General features: G+C 41.4%; 2 protein-coding genes across 6 annotated transcripts in view; one reads left to right on the top strand and one right to left on the bottom strand.

The window, feature by feature from the left end:
- UBP1 (upstream binding protein 1) overlaps positions 1–11,438 on the top strand; it is a 60,477-nt gene extending 49,039 nt beyond the window's left edge. The window contains exons 12-16 of one of the 2 annotated variants that reach the window (XM_084618674.1): positions 2,851–2,941; positions 3,700–3,812; positions 6,042–6,184; positions 7,852–7,903; positions 9,610–11,438. In XM_084618674.1, coding sequence (XP_084474800.1) covers positions 2,851–2,941; positions 3,700–3,812; positions 6,042–6,184; positions 7,852–7,903; positions 9,610–9,647 — 437 coding nt within the window. In that variant the 3' untranslated portion in view covers positions 9,648–11,438. The remainder of the gene's footprint in view (positions 1–2,850; positions 2,942–3,699; positions 3,813–6,041; positions 6,185–7,851; positions 7,904–9,609) is intronic. The other variant, XM_084618675.1, reaches the window with a different exon arrangement.
- FBXL2 (F-box and leucine rich repeat protein 2) overlaps positions 1–19,585 on the bottom strand; it is a 158,186-nt gene that overhangs the window by 21,375 nt on the left and 117,226 nt on the right. For 2 of the 4 annotated variants that reach the window (XM_084618678.1, XM_084618677.1), the window contains 2 exons: positions 15,058–15,270; positions 12,915–13,876 (listed from right to left, as the gene is read on the bottom strand). In XM_084618678.1, coding sequence (XP_084474804.1) covers positions 13,769–13,876; positions 15,058–15,270 — 321 coding nt within the window. In that variant the 3' untranslated portion in view covers positions 12,915–13,768. Of the gene's footprint in view, positions 1–11,658; positions 12,518–12,914; positions 13,877–15,057; positions 15,271–19,585 lie in introns of those variants that run through there. The other 2 variants (XR_014710170.1, XR_014710169.1) reach the window with 2 other exon arrangements.

A 19,585-nucleotide genomic window follows, 5' to 3' on the forward strand; every position in this document is an offset into this window, starting at 1 on the left:
TCCCAGAGGTCGTCCTCAACCTGGGAGACATTTTATGGAGGCATGCAGTGGTCAGATATGAGTGCTAGCTGAAGTATGTTTTAGATCTCATATTCCATCAATTAAGAACCCCTCATTGTTCACAGAAGACAATACCAAATGCACGAACTTCTATTCCAGAGAAAAAATTAACCCAGGCTTGTTGCTGGATGCCTTTCTTCTCTGGTGGTCTCTGACTCGTATATGCCTTCTTGTTCCCTTTAGTCTGTAGTGATCTAGCAGACCTCACTGATTCTTTTGCAATCTTTCTGCTTCTGATGTACTAAACTTTGTGTTTGTTTTTACATATTTAGCTATTTGCTCTTTGAAATCCATTTTGGCTCTTCTTGCCTGCTATAATTTATGCTGCTGTCTGACTAGTGTCAAATTTCCAAATTTTGAAGGATAGCTGTTTTGGTTCAAGTAACTTCATTAACCTTATCATTTCACCATGCTGCTTTACACTTTACTGCCTGAGTTCCCTTTTTGTTCAGTGGCATGCAGGTCGTCCGAGTCTATTGTTTTCTTTAGTATGCATGCCACTTCTAAGGATTTTACTTTCTTTAAGTTTTGCCTTTAGGGACTTTTTGACTACTCTCAGTCTATTAAAATCGGTCTTTCTGAAACTGTCAGTGTGTCACTTTTTGGTATCTTGCATCCCCCTAGAATTTTGACTCTAATTCTATTGTGATCACTCTATTACTTAGCAGCACAGCTAATGACACTTTCGAACTAACTCTTGTGTGTTGTTTGAGAGTAAATTGAGAATAGCCTCTCCTCTTGCGTTCCAGAAATAAGCAATCGCTTAAAATGTTGAAAGTGTTTCTCTAAACTTTGCCCCATTGTGCCATTTAGTTTATATGTGAATAGCTGAACTCTCACTTTATTATTTTTTTAGGTTTTGCTGCCTCTGTGTTCTCTCAACATTCTGCATTAGGTTTCCTTTTTTGATCCAGAGGCCAGTAACATAGCTGTACTAATTTATTTACATTCTTAAAGCTTAGGATTTCATATCAATACAAATTCAAATGCATGGTCCTCTCACTTAGAATGATTATCTCACTAGACTCTATGGAATCCTTAAGATGCAAGACTACTACTCTACCTAATTGGCCTAGTCTGTCTTACATAGTTTATAGCCAGGTATTACAGTATTCCACTAACTTTTGTCATTCCACATCTCTAATATCTATTATATCAGAATCGTCTTTTGTTCTGAGGAATTCTAGGTGACTTACTTTTGCTTTTTTAGCTTCTCATTTGTACATAAACACTTGTAAGGTGGTTGTGGGTTTTTGGGTTTTTTGACATTTTGTTTTTATTATTATTCTATTATTATTTCTCCAAAGTTTCCTCTGGTTTTCCTGTCCCTCTTCTAGATCAGTTGCATTTTGTGCTACCCCTTATTGGCTACATAGTACTATTCCTTATAATTACTGATATCTTTGAAAGATGTCCCTGTACTGCTCGGCTCCTGTCCTCTTCCCCCAAGCTCCTAGTTTAAAAACTCAGTCAAAACCTCATTTATTTTGTGCCATCAGTCTGGTTCCATTTTGATTACAGAAGGAGTGGCTCCATCTTATAGCTTCCCTTGGCTAAAAAAATCCCCAGTGTCTAATAAATGTAGACCTTTCTGCACCATCTTCTCCACTACACATCAAGACCCTGAAGTACCTCTGCCAAGCTGGAGCTGAATTTTCAGACTATGCCCTCAGTGACATTTGTGTAACCTCTTCTTCAGTAGATTTGCAGAGAGACCTAGGCCTTAAAATCAAATTCAATACACAGTTCTGTTGCCCAAGAAAGAAATGGAATTGAACATGTTATGTTACTGCTGTGTTGGCTCTGCAAGGCTAATAGGATTAAAAAATGGGGAGGGGGGGGAATTGTCATGTAAGATGATCTGACTCTGAATACACCCTAGGATGCAGCTGTGTCTATTAGGAAGGTGTCATTTTTGCATAATCATTTTTCAGAGTAGAACTGCACTTAACATTGTGGTCTTTTTATTGGTTGGCAGATGGTAGAAATAGTTATTCCTCTGTAAATGTGGATTCTTGATACCATTTGTGAGACTGTTCTTTGGTAACTGACTCAAATTAGAAAAGGTTGGAGGTAAAGTAGACAGCAGCTGATCTTGTGATATAGCATTCATTACATGTTGCCAGAATTTGGTAAATATATGCTGAAGCCCTACTCTCTGAGGTTCTTGATACAGTTAACATATGGACATCTAGCGACTGTGGTGGGTGTCAGAGGAACTTCTTTTTCATCCAAATTTTCTGATATGCATAATGTTTCTAGTGAACAGCAATGTAACCAGAGCATTTTCAGTGCACACAGTCTAAAATAAATGGTATCACAAAAGCTATACTACAATACAAGGATCAGCAAGCCGCGATAAAACAATACTTCTACTGGTGTATTTTTTCCTCCATTTTGCATCTGACTGAAACATTAGCCCAGGTGTAAATCTCTTAACCTTTTCTTAAGCCAGTTAAACTATGATTTATCTATAGAGCAGTCTAGTATTTTAAAACCATTTTTACTAAAACCGGTGACGTTTTGCAGTCATATTACCTGATTTTCAAGGGTGCTGAATTAAGCTGGAGCTAGGGGTGCTACTTTCTCTGAAAATCAGGTAATTATTTGTTGTGTGTTTTGCAGTGTTATCAAAATCATCTTAGTCTTTACTGTTGATGTTTATCTTTCAGTGTTGCATTGTTTTTCAAGGGCCAATTTTGTAACTTGTTTTTAATGAATATTGGATTCTTTTGAGCTTCCTTGTCCTAAAAGAAACTAGCTAAATCCTGCTCTTCTGAATTTCTCCAGGTGCTGATTTATTAAAGCTGACAAGAGAGGACCTGGTACAAATTTGTGGTCCAGCCGATGGTATTCGGCTATATAATGCACTGAAATCCAGGTAAAATGCCAAGTTTACATTTAAGTGTTTTTGTCCAATCACAGTAATGTGCCTTTCTTAGAATAGGGATTTGGGAGATATGAATTGAGAATTAGGGTGGCATATGCCTGTTTAGCTGTCTCAGGAGTTGGCAGTAATGTGCTCAAAAGAAGACTGTTTTGTGTACACCTTCAGGGCAGGCTACAGATATGATGCAGGCACTGATGAGTTCAAAGGTAGACTGTAAGACTGGTAGCAATGCAGTTGGGCAGTACTGATTTCTTGAAGACGGATGGGTTTGTTGCCAAGAGACAAAACTTCTCATTTAGGTGAGCTATAAAGAACCTAAATTTTTTGAGGTCATGGCTGCTAAATAATGAACAAATACAGAATTCTAATGACAAACGAAACTGATAATACATATTTAGTAACATACTGTCTTTATAAGAGCTGTAATTATTGCTATTCAGTAGCTGTGTTCCAGGATTCCATTGTAAGCAAGTCTTGTGTCTGATTTTAAATTGTTGAATTAATTTTTAAAATTAAATTTACCAGCATCTGGCATCTCAATGGTTCTGAGACTAGACCATTAGATTAAGCCACTGGTGACAGTTTGTATGAGGTGTTTTTTGTTTGTTTTTAAATAGCTTGTAAAGCGGCGAAATTTTAAATACATTGTTAATGCAAGGAAACTGAAATAAGATGGATATAAATCTTCATACCGTTTTTGGGCAAGTGTGTTTGTTTTTAAAATTATATGTATCCTTTGTAAATTGCAGGTCTGTTAGGCCCCGTTTAACAATCTATGTCTGCCAGGAGCCACTGAGGAGCATACAACTGGAAAGGCAGCAAGATGCAGCCAATGGTGATAACAGCAATGGTGCAATATATGGTATGATCATACAGTGCTCTTTTTATAACTTACTAAGCAATGAAAAGGTTTGAAATAAACACGAGGAGAGGAAAAAGAGGAGCTGAGAATAGATTTTCAATGAAATATAATAGTTTAGACTAATTTATAAACTGCTAGAATTATGGCTTTACTCATGTGCATAGCATCAATAAAAATGTATCCAGAAAGTGAATATGCAGAGGAAAGTGGATTAATGGTGACGCACAGTTTTAGCATTGCAGAGATGACTACACTCCTAAGACTTTAAGCCAGAAGTAGTAGATGTGCTTCTATGGTGGTACACATCACACCTTCAAGAACAGAAAATTCAATATAAACTAGGCTTTTAAGTGGCTTGAAAAAAAATTTTAGGTTTTGTTTTTGTTGCATGGATAATGTAGTTAATGAGCATTCAGATGATCCATGGTGGTCTGCCAAGAAATTCACTTTAGGTGAATGTACAACTGTAATTGAAGGAACTTATGTTCATATCCATTTCAAACTGATAGGACTTTATATACTTGAAATGAAACTAGTGTGGTTTGGATAAGGAAAAATAGCTGAGGAGTATATTAAAGCATGTGATCTTGCTAGTGTTTGTCTGGCAGGTAACGGCTCTGTTTCCACCACTACTGAGAATGTAACTGAGTACGTTACAGAGCAATCACATTAAAGAACAAGTAAATCCACATTGCTTCTATTATTAGTCACTGGAACTACCTGAAGCTACGCTTCTCTTTCACTTACATCAACTTTTTGGAGAGAGTGGAGACTTTCCACAGAAAATCTGATTGGGGGTGAGGCTGGGGGGGAGAGGGGGAGGAGGTGGTATGACTGACTGAAGATCGTATACCAGCACTTAAACGTTTCCCAGTCAGGAAACTGGGACAGAGAGAGGCAGTATCTGTATGGAGTACAGTAGAACCTCAGAGTTACGAACTACCTAATCAACCACATCTCATTTGGAACCAGAAGTACGCTATCAGGCAGCAGCAGACACCACCCACACCCAAAAAAGCAGCGAGTACAGTACTGTGTTAAACATAAATTACTAAAAAAATAAAGGGAAAGCAGCATTTTTTCTGCATAGTAAAGTTTCAAAGCTGTATGAAGTCACTGTTCAGTTGTGAAACTTTTGAAAGAACCACCATAACATTTTGTTTAGAGTTACAAACAACCTCCGTTCCCGAGGTGTTTGTAACTTTGAGGTTCTACTGTATGTCCTATGTTAAATAAGCTAGAACTTCCTCTTGGATAAGTGTAGTTCCTCATTAAATTTGATAATGGCTAACACATCCAAGGTTCAAAATTGCTGTGAAAAAACGAGGGGGGGGAAGGCATAGCCAAATATGTAACTGCTAGACACTTCTGCCTCTTTTCATTTATTAGAGCATTCCCAGCAACATGTACAACAAATCTGACCAAAGATTGATATCAGTTGTTAAGTGACATTGGAATAAAGTTTTGTTTTTTTTTTAATTTTCATCTCTGGGAACCCACAATTGTATAAATCTGTAACATTCAAAACCAAGCATTAAACTGCCCACAGCCATGCTGCTGTTTGGAAAATAAGAAACTTTGACCATGGTTTATTTTGCTGTACACCCTCACTTTTACCATATCAAGTTATATAAAATTGAAGGGGGAAATCATCTGGGTGGACTCGGTAGAGAGCTTTCTTTGCAAGAAAACTCATGAAGCAAAGTGATTACAGTCTTGTAGCTCAGGCCAAATTTATTATCTGCCTTAAAAATAGAATATGGTAGATAATGTGATGGTTTAAAAGTTTTCCAGTAATTTTTGTAGCAGAACTAAAATGGATTTTTTAAAGGTAATTTTATACATGATACTGTAAAATTTGTCCTACAGATGCTTTGAAGGTTGTTTCAGTATCAAAACAAACGCAAACTAGCCCTATTCATAGAACTGTGCTGAAAATTGATCACTCTGACGAGATTAAAGGAAAAGTCATGGTTGTTTGTGCACATGAATGAACTAGAGAATGGGAAGAATCAGTGTTTGCCAAACAAAGGACAGCACTGTAGAAAAAGGTATTCAAGTTTCTAAGAAGGTATTGCAGACCAAGAACAGTTTAAAACCAACCCAAAAAAGGTGAACTTTAAAGTGGGGGGATGTAAATTTTACAACCCTACAGGAATGTGTTTTCACCTAAATGATTATCAATGACAGTATAATTCTTATTAAAAGTAAAAAGCTTTTTTCTTCTAGTTTATCATGCAATCTACTTAGAAGAAATGGCAGCCTCAGAAGTCACTCGCAAGCTTGCTTTGGTGTTTAATATTCCTTTGCATCAGATTAATCAGGTTTACAGACAGGGTCCTACTGGTATCCACATCCTCGTTAGTGATCAGGTAACGAAATTTTTTTGTTTTTAAAAACTTTTCCATTGTTTCATTTGTTTCTTAAAATAAATTGTTATTTCAAAACTGACAAGTTTACAAATTAAAAGTTGGTAAGTTTTTGAGTTGTGGTTTATTTTAAAACACATTTGTATCCACACTTTCTTTAGGCAGGTTTCTCTGAGCAGCACTGCTTTTTTCTCTTGCAGAGTATGTAGCACACCCTTAATGTCTTCTGATACTTAGACCTTGTGTTTTTCATAGCAACAGTGTGACTGGAACGAAAGATTGAAGTTCTCCTTTCTTCACTCCCAAAGGTCAAAAAGACATTCCATAAAACTCAGAGTAGAATGTGGCTTAACCAGATTATGGTGTGAGTGGTTATCCTAGTACAGAATTCATTACTGGCAGTATAGTAATGACTAGGGCACAAGGGATCTGAGAGAAGGTCCCAGTAGTATATAATATTTGAACATTAATATTTTCATGATGTTGCATGTACATCAATTGTAATAATATGAAGTCTTTACCTTGCAACAGTAAAAAAAAAAAAAAAAAAAAAAAAAAATCGAAGAGTTAACTGACACTTTGGTTTGTGTAATTTATCTCTTCCTCACAATTAGTAATTTAAGAACTGAAAGATTATGGGAATGAGATTTACTATGTAGGCAGTTAATTATGAGATGCAATTTGTCGTCTTGTCTAGATACGTATTGAAGAAACATAGTATGCAAGTAGCAAGGTTTATTGTTAGCTGCAAATTACTTAAGCAGTTCATGCAGACAAAGATCCTAGCCACATAATGCTGGAGCCCTTTAAGTAGTGATGTTGTAAATGAAATATCAATAAATTATGCTTGTACTTAGACATTTTAGTAGCTCCTTTTGGGGAAATCTAGTACGTTGTACTAGTATGTTTTGTCTATAACTACAGATACTGAGAAAAATATTATGAAAATAGTTGCATAGAGTGCCTGTTTAGAAATATTTATGGATCACTTTGGCATTCAAATTGCTTAACTGGCTTGCTGGCCTCCTAGATCAGGGGTGGGCAAACTATGGCCTGCAGGCTGGATGCGGCCTATCAGGGCTTTGGATGCCCTGGTGGGATTGCCATCCCAGTGGCACCGCGGGCTCTACACTGCTCCCAGAAGTGGCCGGCACCATGTCCCTGCAGCCCCTGGGGGGGCAGAGGGCATTGTGTGTTGCTCTTGCCTGTAGGCACAGCCCCTGGCAGCTCCCATTGGCTGGGAAGGGGGAACTGCGGCCAATGAGAGCTTTGGGGGAGGTACCTGCAGGCAATGGTAGTGGGTGGAGCCCTCGGTCTCCACCCTGCCCCTCTTCCTGCGAGGTGGCAGGGATGTGGTGTGGGCAGTTCCTGGGAGCAGCGCAGGGCCAGGGCAGGCAGGGAGCCTGCCTTAGCCCTGCTGCACACCGCTGCCACCCTGGAGCTGCTCCAGGTAAGCGCCTGAACCCCCTGCACTAAGCCCCATGCTGCACCCCTCCTGCACCCCAACCCCGTGGCCTGAGCCCATTCCTGCACACTGTACTCCCTCCCTGCCCCAGCCCTACATTCATGGAATTGCCCCACCCATATATGGCCTTCAGGCCAAAAAGTTTGCCCACTCCTGTCCTAGATGGTACAAAATTGGGATTTTAATATCTCCTTTTTCTTTCTAGATGGTTCAGAACTTTCAAGATGAGAGTTGCTTCTTAGTCACTGCAATAAAAGGTATATTATTGTTTGTAATAATGGAGATAACTGGTCTAAATAGCTTCTAGATTTTAACTAAGAGGCAGAGTTTTGCTCATAGACATGCCAGCAGTGTTGTTTCTACAGACAAGTAACAGTGCAGCCAAGTAAAGTAACTTGAGAGAAAGAGGTGGAAACTATTGGTTTCAACTCCAAATTAAGAGATTTTATAATATGAAAGGTCTAATGCTTTTTCTTTTAGATAAACCTTCATCTAGAGATTGTTACTTATTAGATATAAATTCATGCCAGTACAGCTGTCTTGAAAATTTGAGTGAAGTAACCTGATCCAAATCTAATCCCCAAATGTCACTTTAAAACTAACAGTTCACAGGATTTAAGTGGGATTCTAAAGCACTGTTGTATCAGTGCTCACTAGTGTTCGAGATACTCCAACAGTACTTTAAGTTATATAGGGATATATTTTAAAGTTTCAAAGATAGAAATATGCCACAGTGGGTAATAAAAATGGAAGGTTGCAGCCTGATGCAGGACAAATTTACAACGGTTAGAGAGCCAACAGATGGAGCATTATTTTAGGTAGGGGTGCTACAAATCCCTCTTGTGATCTTGGTGTATATGCTACTCTAGCTGGCTGTCCCAATTCACATTTGTATAAAACTAAAAAAAAAAAAAAATCATTTAGTGGCTGCACATGCTTAGGCTGGCATTACATGCATACTTCTTCCTGCTTTCCAGCTTGCTTCATCACTATCCCTAGTCTGGTCTCCTCACACTTCCTGGTGTTGCTTACATGCCTCAGATGTGTTTTCCAGCCCCCATTCCTTCCATATTTGCGCACTATATACCATGTCTTACAGCTAATACATAACACATGCAAATGCCTTGGATTCATCACTTTTACATCTACAAGGTGTTAAAATTTATTTGTAGGGGGTCTCTTAACATCATACCAGGAGGTTTGTGTCTGTGGCTTGTCATTAATCAGATCTCTCTTACATTCAGATCTTCTGGCTAAAAATAAAAAATAGCAGCAGGTATCTGTCATAAATCCAGCTTTTCCCCCAAAATTTTGTGGTGTTGTGTCTGTAAATATATTCAGTCACTAATTTCTACTCCTAGTGAATCTGCGCTCTTCTACGGATATTAACATTGTTTTGAAAAATATTTTTCAGAAGTTCAGTAACTATCTACTGCATTTGTTTCAACAGGCCCACTGCTTTATCTGCATCCTGATGTTCTGGGCTACAGGGCAAATGGGCTTCTTCCCATTCTATATATTCACACACTTGTTTTGCTAATTTACCTGCTTTATTTTAGGATAACTAACCCAGAACTGATGAGAGAGATCAAAAACAGGAAAGAAGGAGGACTGCGTGCATTGAAATGGGAATAAAAGTTGTAGAAATAAAAGTAGCAAAGCAAGTGTCTAGATATTTAAAATTACATTCAAGATAATTTGAGCTCAAGTTATTAGTGTGTCAATATTGTTGGAAAGTGGTGGAGAATGTGTTCTGCTGGGAAAGTTTGCTGTTTTTATTCCCAAAATGGTCTGGTCATACGATAACACAGTATCAAATTAGTAGTTAGAAGTTTGCTTTTCAATATGAGTGTCAATAACTTACATGAATTTTAGACTGTTTTAATACACTGGTTAGTATCTGGGGTCTTGGGTAAAGGGATGCCATTCTTTCATCTAAACCTGTGCTTTTTCTTCTCTGCAGCTGAAAATGGTGAAGGTTTCCATATAATTCTGAAATGATGTCATATATATATATAGAGAGAGAGAGAGGATATATACTGGACTGATATTCCAATGCAGAATGAAGTTATGCTTAATGACGATGAAGAACATCCAAAAACTCTTAGGATTGGACTTCACCATATAAAATGTTTCATATTGAAAACACAAGACCTTTCTAATGAGCTGTTTGATAGGTGAACTTTCTTATCACTGCCATAGCTAAGTGTCCTCATAAGAGGTATAATGCCATGACAGCCTATGTACAGGCATGGAAGACAATATAAGCAAAGGTGCTTGCCCTTTACCGAAATAAGGCAAATTATGGCCAGTAGATACAGTTTCTAGAAGCAGTATTGCTTTCCTATTATACTGTGTCCAGTTTGGAGATGAATGTAAACTTATTCTGGGGCATTTACCTTTCTGTGCCAGTTTGTCTATTACTTGCTTGTATCTTGCTGATTTTATTTTTTGATGTTAGCAGAGCACATAGTAATCTGTGTGGAGATGAGTAGTTAAGATGATAGTGATCAGGTTGTTGGGTCTTTGAGAGGGAAATTGTCAAAACAGCTTCCCTGTGTAAATTGTGTATGTAAGAAATGTAAATGCCAGAATAGGATTTTAATAAGTCCTAGCCAGATGCAATATATGCATGCAGCAAACTGCATTATTGACAGTACCTTGTTGAAAGGATTAACATAAATCCTGTGGGGTACGAAGTAATTGTTTTGCTTTTAACAAATTTAATGGAAACATAATTGCCTATGCATCCTTAATTTTTAGTTTCCAGTTTCTCTAAGAAGCACTGCTGCAGGGTGGTTGTTTTTTGTTTGTTTGGTTTTTTTTTGCTTTTTAAAATGGTGGATTTAAAAACAACAAACTGCCAGTAATGATGGGGGGTGGGGGGAAGGTTGGTTTTTGGGGGGGAAATGTGACCCACTGGCACCAAGGGGCTACAACACAGCTTTAAGTACTGTCAATTACATTGCTCAAGAAACACTAAATATACACCACTTAATCTCTTTAGTAGCAGGTATGTCTTGCTATAATTACTCTTTATGGGCAGGTATCTTGACCTTTTCTGTGATTTCTTTATTCTCAGATTGATACTGTAAATTTTTTTCTTACAGTGCCTCTTCCATATGACCAAATAATTATTTTTGAAATAGGCAATGTGCTTTTCAAAATTGAGTTTTTCCTTGAAATTGTCCAATGTATGGCACTGCTATTCAAACATTTAATATTAATGTCCACTTATGAGTATGTATTATTATTTTGGTACTTTGGGGAAGATTTTTCAAAGGCAGAAAAATCCCCCTTTTACTCACAGTATCCCCCCTCCCTTTAAATCAATTTGAAAGTTTTGAATGCTGTAGTGCAAAATCATTTATAGAGAACAAAAACTACTACAGCATGCAAAATGCTACTTTGATATTATTTAATTCCTTCTTTAGCTGGGTTAAGTGCTTACCAAGAAAGCCTTTTTAAAGCTGTAGTAATTCTGCAAATTTAAATGTTTTTCTACACTGATAAAATGGAATTTTGTGGACTTAAGTTCAAGTTTCTTCTGCCTATAAATTGTTCATCTTTGGGTACTGGTAGTTTATTGAACTGACAGTTGTCATTTCACCTCAGCACCATTTTCAAATCCCAAATGTTTTATAAGAGTGGAAAAATCCTTGATTGGAAAGTATCCAACTAAATTTAAAGGAAGTGTATAGTAGTTTGTCCAGCTCACTTGAAATTGGAATTAAATTATGGCACCAGCAAATTGCTTTTATTTTAAGATGTACACATTTCAATTTAAGTATAATAAATGTTTTTCAATAATTTTGTAAATGTGCTTATTTTTCTGCTAAGATAGAATTAACATTGTTAGTAGGAGCAATGCACTTCAGAGCAGGTAATTCAGCTCCCCAGCAATATTTTAGAAAACAAATTGAAAGAACTCATTAATTTCAGCTTGACCAAAATCACACTCTTTTTTTTTTTAAAAAGAGTAAAATATTAATGGCTTTCAGTGAAACGGAAGTTCAAGTAAATTATCAGCTGATTGTTTATTTGTTTCCTATATCATTTTTCTTAGTGTAAGCATATGTTAAATTTTGGTTTTTGTACAACTTTAATGCCCTCACAGTAAGATCCATAAAAATGAGCCAAACCTAAGGCAACACACAACTACTCATTCTGACAAGTTGCACTGAGTTCACATTTAATTTTGGTCTTCCCCCAATGTTCTGCTAAGAAAATTCCATAAATGAGAACCTTGATAATACAAGTATATACATAATATGAAAACTAATCCAGGAATTTTTGCTGTTGCTGCAAAGCTGAACCCCCCAAAGTTTAATACTAGGTCTTTATACCATATTCATATAGATTTTCAGCTATGTCAGTATCTTAAGTTCACAGATCTGCATACAACAGAAGTGCAGCTGTCAAAAGCTGCCTTAAATTTTCACATAAACGTTTTAAAACATAGTTCTAAACATTCCAGATTAAGATCAGTTTTAAGGGTGAGGTGTAAACGTACATACTGCATTCAGCTATGTTTTGCCAATAACTTAGGCTACACATACTGGAAATATTGCCTTACCATTAAGGGGGGGAATGTCTATTAGTTTTTGTCAAATTACATTACATCATTTTCAGGACTTATACACTATATCAGTTGACCAGTCTTTTTTAAGCCCAAGATATTTTCCTTTCAGGGGCTAATGTTGAGCTTGGGTGCCTAAGTGAGTATACAGAGAAAGTCCGTGCACACTAAAAAATGTAGCTTCCCCCTTAGACTTGTAGTTTTACATTCAGATTTCACTCTCCTTTGTAGAAGGCTTAAATCTACAGCTGAAATTCTGGCCTGCTGATGTCAATGAGGCCTTGATGTCACCCTACCAGATTAAAAAAAAGGTTAAAGGTATTAATGTAATTGTCATGTTGAACGCGCTCTGTTTCTGAAAAGTCTGGCTTCAAAACTTTCCTTCTTTAAGGAAACAAAAACCACTGCTTGTTTGGGCTCTCAATCTGCTCAGCCATGTCAACTACATTAAATTACTTAACCCAGTGATTTTCAACCTTTTTTCAGTTGCAGACCCCTTTGGAAATCTGAATAGTCTATGGCCCCCAAAGGGGGTCCATAGACCACAGGTTGATAACCACTCAGCTCATTGGTTAGGGTACAGGCCTGGGATGCAGGAGCCTAGCATTCAGTTCCTTGCTTTGTCACAGATTTAGGATATGACCTAGGGCAAATTAAGTTAACTCTGTAAAAAAGGTAGTAATACCCCCCCTCCCCCCCCCACAAACTGCTGTTTAGGACTAAATATATTAAATGGGGAGATGCAATGCAGGAAGTATAAGTACCATACACAAATATTCTTTCAGCCACTATTAGTGTAAACAGCTCTACCTACTCAGCTAGAGCATATAAAAAGACCTGTGAACAGGGCACAAACTGCCATACCTTTCTTAGCCTAACCTACTTGGTAACACTTAAGACTCTTTAGAGAAATATTCAACAATTTGAGGAGTGCTCTTTCGTATAAAACAAAGTTTAAATTAAATTAAATAGTTTTCTGGAGGTTTACTACCTCTTAACATGGTGGGGAGTTTTTGTAGAAATTAAGAACTGTAGCAAAATAGGAAGCTATTTTTCATGATTACTTTCCCTTTTTTGGTCAACTTCTGCTAAAGCTGATTTGTCCTTAAACCTGATGATGTAATTGGTTGTGTGTATTGTACAACAGCAGTTTGGACTCTCATGCTGGATTGAGACCCTGAATTATGCTTACAAATAGGAACTAATATTCCAGTTTAGTGAGGCGTACAGGGTTGGGGCTTTCACTGAGTATCTACAACTCTGCAATACCCCACTCTACATTAGCAAATGGTACTCGGATTGTCCTATCAACAGCAGGGATGGTGGAGTAGATGTAATTAAAAAAAAGAGAGAGAGCATCAGTTACTCCACATCCGCATGTAACATTAAGACTTTTTACCTGTGAAAACACCTTTGAGTCAGTACCAGCACAAAATTGGATGACGGCAACATCACTCCTACGGCAGTTAAGAAACTGACACTCTGCAAGCCATTTGCAGTCTGATTTTGTTTCCACAATCTTCCTTTGCTGATGCTCCTACTGTCAAAGAATAATACAGCACCTGCAGAGTCGCTGTCGACTACCTCCTACAGAAGGAGGAGGGGTGACTGGAGCAAAGTAGGCGTGAACTTTCACATCAGGTAAATGAGCCTGTAGATGAAAATTCAAATGAAAAATGTAACCACAAAGTATGAAGGGCAAAACCAAACTATTGCTGACAGATCACACTACTGTCAAAGCTTTTCTTCCTGCTCATATCTACAGATAGTGCATCCAGGCAAGCCATGTTTTAAAAAATGGTTTACCCTGCATTACGTGGATGCCAAGTCCCAGTGCTTACGTCCAGTAAAACTGGACAAGTTAAGGCACTGTAATAATCCAGAACCTGGCCATTCACTCATCCAAAAGCTATCATCTTAAATCTCAGTGTATCAGCGACGGTTGAACTGGTATTTACACTGCAGATGTGGGCTGGCTAACTTTCATTCTGCTGTTAATCACTAGAGGGTGGATTTCTTGTCAGTGAAGAAATAGAAGCAAGACTTTTAATTATATGTCTCCCCTACAACCATGCGTGCCTCAGCCCAGAAATCAGCAGGGCAGGGAGTGTTGGTACCTTTAGCAGCTCCTGCAAGGGCAAGAGGCAGACTTCATCGGTGCAAACTGATTAATTTGAAAGTGAATTAGCACAGCATTACTGTGTCCATGGATCAGTACTATGCCCTAAATATTGCCACATGCTCAGCAGAAAAATTCCTGTGCTTAAAACACAGGGAGTTACATAGAGGAGGGGAGACAGATACTACAAGGGCAGGGGATGTTAGGTCTGCTGTTACTAGGTAGATCCACAGGCCTAACTGCCCCTACTACCCAAATGTCCTATGCTTCATTATATCTGCATTGTAATGAGTATGCATGGTTGGTAGAATTTAAAGAATTCTACAGTCCTACAAAAACACAACTGTCACTTAACAAAACCCTGAGGGAATGGGAAACAAACATTAGAAAATAAACGAAGAGCTACAGCTGGACTTTACATCAGTGGGAGAAAAGATCAGCGTGGACAATTATTCTGATACCAACAGTAGCTTGGACTAAAACTGGAATTAGGCACCACATGGTGATTTTTCATCATATACCCATGGTACTTCTAATGCCTAAAGTTGGGGATCTTATAAAGTATGTTAATCAACATCCTTAGTCCAAAGCAAGGGAAGGTACGATGAAAACTCTGTTAAGCTACTGTAAGTGTATCCGATAGGATCAGGCTCCCTTGACTGCACAAATAACTGTCTCTCCCAAAGCTGAACCTTTAAAAACACAACACATACTCTTATTCTTTTGATTCCTGCTCGTGTGACTTGCTGACAGTCATATAACTCAATTCTCTCCAAACTGTGGCAGTTCTCCAGGTGCTCTAGGGTCACATCGGTGATAAGAAGACAATTGTCTAACTCGAGGACCTGGAGCCTTTCATGACCACAGGTACTGTTGCTCAGATGCAGAATCCCATCATCTGTGATCAGCTCACAGTGAGATAAGCTCTACAAGACAAAAGGACAATGTAATGTTTCAGTCCACACTCTTTTTTTAATTATTATATCTAATGGAAATGATCAGGACTAGGAACAACCTCAAGCGACTCTGTATTTTTGGATTACCCTGTTCAAAATACTTGTACTGTTAGCTTCTGCAAAAGGATTAGTAATGAAATGGCACTAAGAGGCATATTTAAAATGCTATCTCCTTAAACCTGAAGAGCAGGAGAAGCAGTTGCCAAAATGAGCCGCTTAGGGTTGCAGCAGTCAGAAAGGCGCACTTAAATCATAATTTGACTTCATCATTCCAGACCCAGGGAAGGCACTTTGTAGCAACGGCCAAACTCAGCACTCCCCCTTTGCTCTCTAGAGATGTAGAAATTCTGTTTAGGTTGTTGCACAGTTGGGTGTCTGTGATGAGCCACATGAACACTGCATGCATGTATTCGTGCATACTCTGTGTATCCATGCAAACAATCACCTCAAAGACCCAGTTACTATGCTGAAGTAAAAGACAGTTACCTGTTCCGTAACTGGTGTTCTTCGAGACATGTTGCTCATGTCTATTCCACTGCAGGTGTCTGTGCATGCCATGTGCACCAGTGCCGGAAGTTTTTCCCTTAGCAGTACCCGGGGAGGGGGGGAAGCACCGCTGCTACCCCTGGAGTGGCGCCTCTATATCATGCTATAAGGAGAGTGGGGAGCTACAAGATTTACAGAACAGTTTAATCCGATCCACGTAGAAGGCCAGTGCCCTGCGCACATTGAGTGTGTGGAGGCAGCGTTCCTCATTGAAGGAATGGGGCTTGGGACTGAGCATGGGAAGGAAGATGTCCTGTTCCATATGGAAGGCGGAGACTACCTTTGGGAGGAATGCAGGGTGTGGGCGAAGTTAGACCTTATCCTTTTGGAAGACTGTACGTGGAGGTTCCAAGGTCAAGGCCCTGAGCTCTGAGACACGTTGGGCCAACGTGATTGCTACAGGGAAGGCTACCTTCTCGGAGAGGTGAGACCAGGAACACATGGCTCAGGATTCAAAGGGAGGCCCCGTGAGGCAGGACACCACCAGGTTTAGGTCCCATTGCAGTACAGGGGATCTAGCATACAGGAATGAATGGTCAACCTCTCAGGTAGCGGGAGGTCATAGTATGGGAGAAGACAGAGTGCCCTTGCACCGGTGGATGGAAGGCCGATATGGCTGCCAAGTGTACTGATAGAGGCAGGAGCCAGCCCTTGGGTCCTAAGGGACAGGAGGTACTCAAGGATAAGCTGGAGTGGTGTGGACAATGGGGAGACTCCTCGCTCCCTCGCCCACCTGGAAAATCTGGACCACTTCGCCAGGTACGTCCAGCATGTGGACGGCATCCTATTTTCCAGGAGGACCCGCCTGACTTCCTCAGAACTCCTCCTCATCTAGCCACTGAGCAGCCACGCTGTCAGGTGAAGAGTGGCCAGATTGGGATGAAGGAGGCGGCCCCCGTTCTGGGAGAGGAGGTCTGGGCGAAGCGGCAACCTCCTCGGAGGGGCCGCCAACAGGTCCAGTAGGGTCCAGTACCAGTGTTGATGGGGCCAGGATGATACGTGCCTTGTCTGTTTTCACTTTTCTAGAACCTTGCCTATAAGGGGAAATGGTGGAAAAGCATAGAAAAGCTGGTCTGACCACTGCAGGAGGAAGACATCTGAGATCGCGTCCCTTCCCAACCCCACCCCGGAACAAAACAGGGGGCAACGCCGGTTCCGGCAGGTTGCAAAGAGGTTCACGTGGGGAATTCCCCACTCTCGGAAGAGCCGGTGAGTGACCTCCGAGTGGAGCGACCACTTGTAATGGAGGGAGAAAACCCTGTTGAGGCAATCGGGCTGTGCATTGCGGGCGCCCGGTAGGTGGAAAGCCCTCAGAGAGATGTCATGGACTATACAGAACTCCCATAAGCTCAGGGCTTCCCAGTTGCCCTACGTTGCCTATTGATGTAGAACATTGCAGCAGTGTTGTCCGTAAGGACTCTGACCACCTTGCCGTGAAGCTGCGTGATGAAAGCCACACATGCGAACCGTATCGCCCTGAGCTCCCTGACACTTATATGGAGGGACACGTCCGAGGTTGACCACATCCCTTGGGTTTGCGTGTTCCCTATGTGGGCTCCCCAGCCCATGTCCGACACATCAGACACCAGGTCTACTGACGGGGCCGTCTCCCAGAAAGGAACCCCTTGAAGCATGTTGCCCAGGGAGGACTACCATTGTAGGGAGGCAATTACCAGGACCATGAGGACCTTGTCCAGGCCGTCCTGTGCTTGGGAGAAGTGGGAGGCTAGCCATAGCCGGAGGGGCCTCATTCGGAGCCTGGCATGCTGGACCACATACGTGCATGCTGCCATGTGTCCCAGGATCTGAAGGCATGCCTTGCTGTTGTCATCGGAAAAGCCGTGACTGAGGCGATGAGACCTTTCAGGATTTCAAACCTGCCCACTGGGAGAGAGGCTGTGGTCCTTAAGGAGTCCAGTAGTGCCCATATGAATTCTATGCGCTGCACCGGGACCAGCATTATTTGGTCTCGTTTACCAACAGGCCGAGATTGGCGCATGTAGACAGGAGCAGATCCACACGGGCCCTCACCTGAGACAGTGAGTTGCCCTTGAGAAGCCAATCGTCCAGATATGGGAACATCTGTACCCCTTCTCGTCTGAGGTAGGCTGCCGCCACCACCATACACTTTGTGAATACCCTGCGCACCGTGGATAGGCTAACCGGGAGAGCCGTGAACTGGTAATGATCGGGCCCCACCAGGAAACGGAGGAACCGCCTGTGCCCTTCAAAAACATGGATCTGGAAATACACGTCCTGAAGGTCCAGGACCGTGTACCAGTCCCCCGAGTCCAGGGAGGGGATAATAGAAGCCAGGGACACCATGCGGAACTTGGACTGGACCATAAACCAATTGAGATTCCGCAGATCTAGGATGGGCCTGAGACCCCCTTTCGCCTTTGGGATCAGGAAATATTGGGAGTAGAAGCCCCTGCCCTGGAACTCTACTAGCACTCTCTCCTCCGCCCCCAGGCGTAGTAGTGGTTCCACCTCCTGACCTAAGAGGTGAATGTGCTCTGGGTCCCCTGAGCCCGCCAGGGACGGGGGGTGGTTGAGCAGGGGTGAACTGAACTGCAACATGTAGCCCTTGGAAATGGTGTTGAGGACCCAGCAGTCCGAGATTATTCGTGACCATTCCCCATGGAAGGCAGAAAATCGGTTGCTGAACACAAACTTTATTAGTAGGGGGATTTCCATGGCAACTACCCTGGTGCCCCCCTGCAAATAGTCAAAACCGCTTCTTTTCCTGCCTCTTGCCCTTAGAAGGCCCAGGCTGTGGGGCAGAACGGGACTGTCACTGAAGCCAGCACTTTTGGTCTCTTGGCCTCTTGTAAGGGGGCTCATATCTGCTCTGTAAAGAGCTGACGTCTGTGGTTTGGCATTGTCCTTAGCCGGAGGGACGTATAGGCCCAAGGTCTGCAGGGTGGTGCGAGAGTCTTTCATCCTATGCAGCCTAACATCCATCTGTTCGGCGAACAGGGCTTTCCCGTCTAACAGCAGGTCCTGCATGAGGGACTGGGCCTCTGCCGAAAACCTGGACAGGAGGAGCCATGATGTCTTGCGCATGGAGATCGGGGAGGCCATCGAGTGAGTTGCTGTATCCGCCGCGTCCGATGCTGCCTGCAGGGCAGCTTTGGCTGTCATCGTCCCCTTGTCCACCAATGCCTTAAAGTCCTTCCTATCCCGCTCTGGGAGGAGTGGCTCGAACTTTGGCAGGGACTCCCATAAATTAAAATCATATCTGCTCAGTAAGGCCTGATGGTTGGCCACCCTGAGCTGGAACTCGAAGAAGAGTAAAGTTTTCTACCAAAAGAGTCTAGTCTCCTGGTGTCTTTATTCTTGGGGGTGGGTGCAGGCTGGCCCTGCTGCTCCCAGTGGTTCACAGATTCCACCATCAGAGAGTTAGGTGCTGGGTGGAAGTAGAGGTATTCATGGTTCTTGGCCGGCACAAAATACTTCCTCTCAGCCTTCTTGGAAATCGGGGCCAGAGAGGCAAGAGTTAGCCACAAGGCGTTGGAGATGTTGGCTACTCCTTGGTGAAGGGGTAAAGCCACACAGCCAGGCACCAAGGGGGACAGTACATTAAAGAGGGAATCAGACGGGCCCTCCATCTCCTTGGCCTGCAGCTGGAGGCTTGACGCCACCCGCTTTAGCAGGTCTTGATGCGCCCTGAAGTCTTCATGTGGAGCAGAGGGCAGCGGTAATGTGATGGTGTCATCCAGTGCAGGAGAGGAGGCTG

Source organism: Lepidochelys olivacea (genome assembly GCF_965140295.1).
Source record: "Lepidochelys olivacea isolate rLepOli2 genome assembly, chromosome: 2".
Taxonomy (NCBI): Eukaryota; Metazoa; Chordata; order Testudines; family Cheloniidae; genus Lepidochelys; species Lepidochelys olivacea.